Here is an 8,753-nt window from a genome sequence, read left to right as displayed (position 1 = left end):
TGTCTTGTCTCGTCTCTGTGATTTTACTTCATATTTTTGTCTACATTATTTAGTCTATTTTCTTTGTGAAAGTCTTGCTTATTGTTGTTGTCATATTGTCTTGATCACGTTCACTTTTTCACGTCCTTGTTGCAAACCAAACAATTTCAATACACCGATTGTGGAAACAAACTAAGGGCTGTGTGGGGTGAGTTTAGTGAATGATACGTAGCCGACGGTCGTAAGTCGCAGTAGCTGCGTACGTAGTGCACATTGTTACGACAACAGACCAATCAGTTGCTGGGTTGGTTTCTACCTTTTTAACTTGGAGAAAGGACCCTTTACAGACGGAGTAGCAAGTAGCAAAACAATGCACGGAACGCAGCTTATCAGGCTGGGAACCATGCTTTTTTATTTTTATTTCTATAGTTTTTAACCTTTTAACCTTTTAACTAGTTTTTCTAATAGAAATGTCTGTACTTCTGTTCTGTAAAGCGACTTTGGGTACCCAGAAAAGCGCTATATAAATCGTATATATTATTATTATTAACCACGTAAAAAGCTCTACATATGAGTATTACAAATAGTGATCAAAGTCAATCTTGAGAGCTTGTAAATCAGCTGTTTTTTGCTAAAGAAGTAAAAAATCTTCTGATAACCAGCTCGGTTGCCTTGTGGTGTTACAGGTAGGCTGTGTCCGCTCTGAGATCGGGAGGTCGCGGTTAGATTCCCCGGCTGGGTCTATATAAGAATATATATAAGAATGCTTGGCATCGCTCAGCATTAAAGGGTTGATTGTTAGGTCGTACCTGGCTGTGACACACTGTTGTCATGTCCAGAACTACAGGGGTTGTACGTGTAAAGCTGTACATCATGGCTGAGGGATGTACAGTACTTGTACATCAATTAAGCTGCCTCAGGCTACAGAAACAGGAGACAGGCTCCTGCCCTATATGGACCACATGGCTTGGTAAAGCTTACGTATATAATATTACTTCATCTTCTGATCGCCTGAGTTATGGTTAAATACAAACAGACTCTGCTCTTTAACCTCTCGTGGTGTGATATGGACTAACATCGGCCATCTGGGGTGATACTGTAAGTGGATATACGGCTGATTCGCAAGCTGTGCTGCCGAGCGCTCACTCTTCGTTTGTCAGTGACAGTCAAGTCATTTGTTTCTACTGTTCCTTTTTGTTCGGTGTCTTGTACAGCAGAGACAGCAAACGGAACCGTGACACCGTGACAGGGCTGCCAACGTGGATCCACCAGGGACAAGTTTACATTAAACTTCCATCCTTAACCTGCCTTCTGTGATTATTTACTGTATTTCTGGGATTTTTTGGCAAGCACCCACTATTGACACAAACGCGCACTCTTGACGCAAGCAGCGCACGCTCACAGTATTGATTGAGGAGTGTGTTGGTTTGTTAGTTTTCCATCAGGCGTGCTCAGACAAGCATTGTATACGTGTAAGAAAGCAGGAAGGGTGAGAATTGCAATGAGAGAAGGGAAGAGCAGTGATGGCAAATGGTGCATTTAAAGATCGAGTGCCTTTTATCTAAATGGCTTTCCAATGTGCGTTACATTCACCCGTACAGATGGCGGAGGCAACCATGGCACCCAAACCTGCTCTGCTCTTTGCGAGCCATTGGGTTCAGTGGGGATACTTTGACCCTCACACAGGGGTATGGAAGCCCGGGATCAAACCGGGAAGAAAGTGCCTGTACTTTGCGTGAGTATTTTTGTATTTTTTGACATTAATGACTTAATTTCAAAGACAAATATTGTACTTTTGACTCCACTACATTTCTATAGGAAGAGGAGAAGTACCACTTAAGCCCTATTTTGATCCTTTACCTGCCCTAATAGCCTCACTTCTGTGACTGTTTCTTGGATTATTGGCAAACAGCCAAACATGCACTCTTGAGAACTCTCTGGATTCTTCTGGAACCATTCGTCTGATAGACGATCGATTTTTGCAAAACATGTTTTTGACATATTTAGCAATTTTCCAAATTTCTAAAACTAAAAACTTTCCAAACATCACGCAACTATAGGTACACACTACACAGTATCTCTATAGTCAGGTGATCTGTCAGATTTGTTGCAGGAGTGACTCATTTTGAACAAATAAATAATAATAATGTTAATAATTATGTTGATCTGACCTCATCAAACCCTCTGCACTCAAGTCACACTCCATATATGGCCAGTATAGAATTCATTGTCTCCACCAGGCCGAAGGCATGGGCAAAGTATAGGCCTATGTTTAGCACTGTCAGTCTGTTACCAGCTAATCTCAGACCGTTGGCACGGTCGATGCCAAACTTCATGTGCACACACACTCCCTGGATGGCAACGATGAACCGGCCTGTTATAGTGCCACCATGAGGCCGATTTGAAATTTTGAGCAAAACACATTAAGTACATTTTATCCATACATCACGCAAATCGGTATACACTATCCCTGTAGTCATGTGATCAACGCGGACCTGTGCGCGTCCCCATATTCCATCCCCATTGGCTAATATGTTTGCAGGATAGGTCCGTTTTGAACAAAATGCCTCAAGTCATGAACACAGAGTGCGATTTCCGCACACACAGCAGAGTAAGAAATGCTACTCCTACACATTTTGTCCAAATGGAGACCTGTGCAGTGTGCACCGATTGTAGTGTATTGCTTCTCCAGGGACTACTTTATGTGGCAGACCACTCTGCCTTGTGCTAGGTGCTCTTAGGTCCTGCACCAGCTGCATTGTATACCCTTGATTGATGCGTGTCAGTTCTGGCTTTGACCAGTAAAGTACTATAAAACTGAGCTCCCTTCTCCAGTGTTTTATTTCTTTATTATAGTTGTGTTCATATAGGCCACATACACAACAATATACTTATAGCTACCCTATGTTCAACCGTTTCTTATTGTATTTTGACACTTGCTTTGGCAGTGTAAACACCTCATGGCATGCCAATAAAGCTCATTATAATTGAAAATTGAGTGAGTGAGGGAAGAGAGAGAGAGAGAGAGAGGGGGAGAGAGAGAGAGAGAGAGAGAGAGAGAGAGAGGCAGAGCAGAGCAGAGCAGAGCAGAGCAGAGCAGTCACCCCCCCCCCCCCACCCCTCTCCCTCTCTCATAATATTAGAGTAGAATGGCAGTGTGGACCGGCGGGGTCTCAGTCTATCAGTGATGTTGTGCCAGTATAGAACTGACTGAGGCAGAGACGGGCTACTCTGCTGAGTCTGCTCTGTCTGCCCAGCAGCGGTGCTTCATCATCTCTGTCCCCACGTCTCACTCTCTCCGTCCACTTAACACTTTAACCAGCTTCCTTCTCTCCATTTCTCCGTCTGTATCTCTTCTCTCATACTTTCTTTCCCCTGCCGGCTGCCGCCTCCTCCTCCTCCGTCCTCCTCCTCCTCCACTATGGACTCTCGCCTGCTGATCGGCCAGCAGGGCACCATCACCACCATCATCCCGACGCCGGATCATCATCCGAGCGTCTCCGCCGGCGGGACCGCCGCCGGGGTAGCTGTGAGTGTGGTGACGCCGCGGGAGGCGCCGTGGAACATCAGCGGCTCCGTGACCGGCGCGCATCACCGGCTGATGACCGAGCTGAGGCCACATGTGGCGGGGGCGACATCTGTAAGTGACCTGTCCACGCTTCCATGCATGCTCCGTATAACTTAAGTCCGTATATATCCTAACGAGAGTAGCAGTCTCTGTGCGGCGATCTCTTTTAGCTGCTGCCGGGGGAACTGCTTCTTGTCTGGATCAGTCGGGTTGCCTAAACATCAACCAGCAGCCAGCGGTGCGTAAAAACGCTGCTGTTTAGCGAGTTTAGCCGAAACTCACATATGGCAGTAGGCAATTAACACTGATTGCAACAGCACCACATAATAAGATTTGTTTTAGCACATGGTGTTGTTGTCCCTTTCCTTTGCGGAATGTGTGGGACGGATCGGCCCCCCCGGGTCATCAGTTCACTTATAATAATATGTGACTGAATGTTCAGTCTCTCTCTGGTACAGGAGGCAGCCTATAATTATTATACTGTAACACAGGACATCTTGCGCTTGTGGGCGTAAATGATGATGCCGGGCCGGGGAGACGGCACATAGGAAACGGATAAATTATAATAATAGCCTACAACTGTCAGTATATCTGTCCAATTATGGGAAGTATTGGCGGAAGATAATTACTGTGCGTGCGTCTTTGTGCTTGTGTGTGCGTGCGTGTGTGTGTGTGTGTGTGTGTGTTTGTTTGTGCGCGCGCGCGTGTGTGTGTCGCCCCGTAGGCTAATTCGTCTTCTTTATACACGTCCTATATACACCATGTAGGCTATCCATCATCCAGGGACAACTTTTTCCCATACAGGTCGGTTGTGCATGCACGCACGCACATAAGACACTGCACGTGTGCGTGGTGTGGTGTCACATCCTTCGGCAGGGAACATACAGTTTCCGGGGCTATTTAAAATTGACAGTAGCCTAATTGCAATAATGGAAAGGTCCAATCAGTCACCGCCGGCGACCGGCGACATTAACAAGTCCGTAACAGAGAAAAATGTTAATTATCGGAATTGAGCCTCTTATCCACAGCCCCACAGCTGTCTCTTTCTGTCTTTACGCACGCGACACACGCGCGAATGCATGTGTTGTGTCCTACACACGGACCTGCGGCCAGATCAGTTTTTATGGATACAGGGTGTGTGTGTGTGTGTGTGTGTGTGTGTGTGTGTGTGCGCGCGCGTGCGCGTGCGCATGTGTGTGTGCGTGCAGCTACACGCACATGTAGCTATACTAAAGCACTGTGCAGTAGGGGGGGGGGGGGCACCAGCACTAGTGCAATTTGAAGCATACATCAGTATGTATGAATTAAAGGGGCACTCCACCTCACCCCCTATAGCACTATTTAGTAGTATATAGGCTACTTAATCCTTCTTGTCACTTTTTTCTCTTTTTTGAGGGCCGCTATATAGCCCCTCCAATGCATGTCTTTTGAAGATTGTGTTTATTTAGAGCACTTTGCCAGCCAAGTCTATGGACTTTGTAGAAAACCCCCCACCACTCTAGCTGAGAGGCAGGTTGCCTTGTTGGTGGTGTGGGCGGGGCCAACAATCAGCACACCTGGGGACTATATATAGGCCTCATTAAGCAGCAGACAAACATTTTGTCTTGCAGCACCATAACTCCTTCGTGCCTGTGTGTCCCGATGCATTAAAGTCTGCAAAGTCATTAAAATGTTGACATATTATTGCTTATATCCGCTTTAATGTTTGTTTTAGAGCCCTAAATGACGACGTATATACAGTAAGAAGTCGTGTGGCCAATATAAATACATGTGAGTCAAACTGATTCAGTTTTATACAACAATAACTCACAGCATTCATGTCTCGTGGTCGGAGGTCGATGGCATAATGAGAACTTTGGTGTCAGACTGTTAAGCCACACCACTATAAAGCACGAGAAGGAAATGTACTTTTTAGACGGTAACGACAGTGACAATGACGAGTTTGAGCCACGGTACGATCCGGTCCGCTCGCTTCCTCGCCCCGTATTTTAGTATCCCGACGCGCCTCATGCCCCCGCGGGGGTGTATGCCTTCCTCTCCGGAGGTTTTCTCCGACGCGGTCTCGGTGGCACTGTTAACCTATAACGCACCGTTGAGCCTGTGGGATCCCCCACTGCTTCGGTGCCATGTGGAGAGTCTGTCTCCTGGAACTCCGGGTGAGTGAGCAATCGATGATCTGATCTGTAAAAGCCGTGTGCCCGTCATACGCGTGTGTGTGTGTGTGTGTGTGTGTGTATACTGGAGACTGTGTGTGGCCTTAACCCATTCTGAACGGGAACCCATTTTGGTGTTATAGCATCATGTTATGCTTTAGCTATTGAAAAATAGCAGATCTACAAGCTCATAGCGCGCCACCGAGTGGCGCGCTACGAGCTTGTAGGTCTGCTATTTTTGAAAAAATAGAAGAACGACTGACATTTTTTAGAATCTGATCTCAGGTCAGAATGGGTTAATCAGACCAGTGTGTGTCCCGTGGAAACCTCGTATGAATCTGATCTCAGGTCAGAATGGGTTAAAGAAGAGGAAAATACTCAAACTGCAAAAAACTAGAGCGTATACACACAGCTGCAGCCCTACGCCGGCGGCTTTTCCAGCACTTCCACCATATCCTATCACACATCTCTTCTCCAGCCATGGCAAAATATAGAGAAGAACTTGAACATTACACTGTGGGCAAGGATAAAGATGACGATGCTGCAGCACTAAAAGACCACAAGCAAATTGACTATTTAGATTAACCCATTCTGGGCGGGCACCCATTTTGGTGTTAGCACTATGTTATGCTTTAGCTATTGAAAACTAGCAGATCTACAAGCTCATAGCGCGCCACCGAGTGGTGCGCTACGAGCTTGTAGGTCTGCTATTTTTGAAAAAAATCGAAGAACGACTGACATTTTTTAGAATCTGATCTCAGGTCAGAATGGGTTATAATCAGACCGGTGTGTGTCCAGTGGAAACCTCGTTTGAATCTGATCTCAGGTCAGAATGGGTTAAGAGATGACGAGTGATGATGATGATGATGAGGTAGCCACAGAGGGCGCCCCTCACTTCACACGAGTGTGATTGGTTGATTGGTATACTCATTGGATCTCATGTTTTTTTATTGCTTAGATTCCTTTTTGACGACGACGGCTAAGAATGTTGTTTATTATAGGTATCATGTTATTGTTATATTCGTTCATTGTGTACCTGTCCTGGAATTCTCCTAGTTTCTTTGAGGCAACACATTGTTCTCTCTGCACGCTGCATTACGTGACTTAGACTATATATATATCTGTCACATGTATAGGTGAGGTAAGAGGAACCCAAACTCAGGTCAGCTGAGGCATGGTAGTGTTTTGTTTGAGTTCCTGCACGCCTTTGTTTGAGTTCCTGCACTTGGGTCCAAACCGTGGGAATACCTATATGAACTGGAGCTGCACGCTTTATTCCGATATCACCCGTGTATACATCCAGTCACTGTGGATATATGCGCTCCTGCTAAATGCCAATATGTTGTAACTGTAACAAAGTTGTAGACCTATACATTTGATTTGAACCATATAACCCCAGTTCAAATATCACCGTTAGTCCGTTACTGTACGGCGAGCGACATGAAAGGTGGGTTTAGTTGGCTAACAATGGTTCAGCTATATAGTGTGAACTGTGAGTGGTTCTGATCTCACTCTGGCCCGCTGGCTTTAAGGCTTACGGGGATGAGGAGAGGGCCTGTGCTGTGATGGTGTGGTTTCTCCTCTCCTACTGCATGGCGGGGTTGTTCAGAAGTGGGGAAAGTTGATACTGATTCAGTGTTCTGGCACGGCCCTGGGGGCAGCTTCCGCATGGGAGTCAATGTACCGCCACTGCGGTGAGAGTGGTTTTCATTTAGAGGTCCCCCTGGATCTCTCTCTCTCTCTCTCTCTCTCTCTCTTTTTGTCAGTTTCTGTCAATCTGTCTCCCTATCTTTGTGTGGCTCTGTAATGTATGTGTCTCTCTCTGGCTCTCATTCGCTCTCATCTGCTGTGTGTGCGTGCGTGCGTACATTCCTTATTAAACAAGTAAAATACCAACCATTAGTATACAAGCCATTATACATCTAGGCCAGGGGTTCCCAAACTGTCGTTAATGGCGGTTTTATTGGCGTTATCTACAGTATAGCAAGACACTGTTGCTGGACATGTATAGAGAAGCTGTGGGAGTATATACAGGCATTCAAATGCTAATCTCAGTAAATCTGGTGGCTTTTGTTTTCACCTGCCAGGTAGGGTATGCATAATGCATACAGTACTGTACTCTCCTTAGGCTACTTGTTCACAATGAAACCACCAAGCAAGAACACCCTGGCTGGCAACAGCAATGCCAGCCTATGACGATTATACAAGTATTTCGTCTCTGCCGCTGATCTAGGCTATAAGTGTCAGCTCATTGTTTTTATATTTGGCAGCTTGGGCCAACATGTCCACAGGCCGGGGGTCAGAGGCTTGAGGATTATGTGGTTGTAAAGCAAAGCAGCATTGCAACATATTGTGGTTCAATCTCCTATACATTATATACAGTAGGCAGTTGATCTATTTGGAGGAGAAGGTGCTTTCTTTACCCATCATTTGTCTCCGGTGTTGTTGGTAATATGGCAGACTGAAGTGTATGAGCAATGTTGACTGTGAATACGTTCATGTGCATGTTTTACATTCTGCACATTCTGGACTTGTTTGGATTAAAGCACTGAGGTGTGTTTGTGTGTGCGCGCACACACATGCATATCTCCAGGACCTTGTGTGAAACCGGAATGCCGCATTTGTTCACCTTTCACATGACATCAGTTACATTTACTGTACGATCAGTTTGGAAATTCACTCAAACTGAAGCGCAGTGGGAGTCCCAACCTTGGTCAGAGAGAGAGAGAGAGAGAGAGAGAGAGAGAGAGAAGGGGGGAAACCTAGGGAGGGAGGATAGTGAAAATATGTAAATATTGTTGCTGTCAGATAACCAAATTTGACCGAGGGACTGCCATTGGATTTCTTAGATTTTTTTAGTTTTTTCATGTCATATGAAAGCAGGGAATCCTAGCTTCAAATTGACATAGTGGTTAATAAGTTTGACCCACCAGTTTTGAAGATATGGCTTATAGAGTAATGTCTTGCAGAGAAACAGCGAGTTGAGAAAACAGGCTTGAAAGGTTAACTTCTGTGGACTCTTAGACATTAGACACCTAGCTACATGTTTAAGC

At 45.6% G+C, this 8,753-nt stretch overlaps 1 protein-coding gene across 1 annotated transcript in view; it reads left to right on the top strand.

Moving 5' to 3' along the window:
• The first annotated feature begins 3,181 nt into the window (after positions 1-3,181).
• opn4b (opsin 4b) overlaps positions 3,182-8,753 on the top strand; it is a 95,070-nt gene continuing 89,498 nt past the window's right edge. Inside the window, 1 exon segment of the mRNA XM_080789214.1 lies at positions 3,182-3,619. Within this exon segment, the coding sequence (XP_080645340.1) occupies positions 3,401-3,619 (219 nt within the window). The 5' untranslated portion in view covers positions 3,182-3,400.

The sequence above is a fragment of the Protomyctophum bolini genome, assembly GCF_963924005.1.
Source record: "Protomyctophum bolini genome assembly, chromosome: 18".
NCBI lineage: Eukaryota > Metazoa > Chordata > Actinopteri > Myctophiformes > Myctophidae > Protomyctophum > Protomyctophum bolini.
Note: the sequence above shows the minus strand (reverse complement) of the source record. Positions and strands in the feature narration are given on the sequence as shown.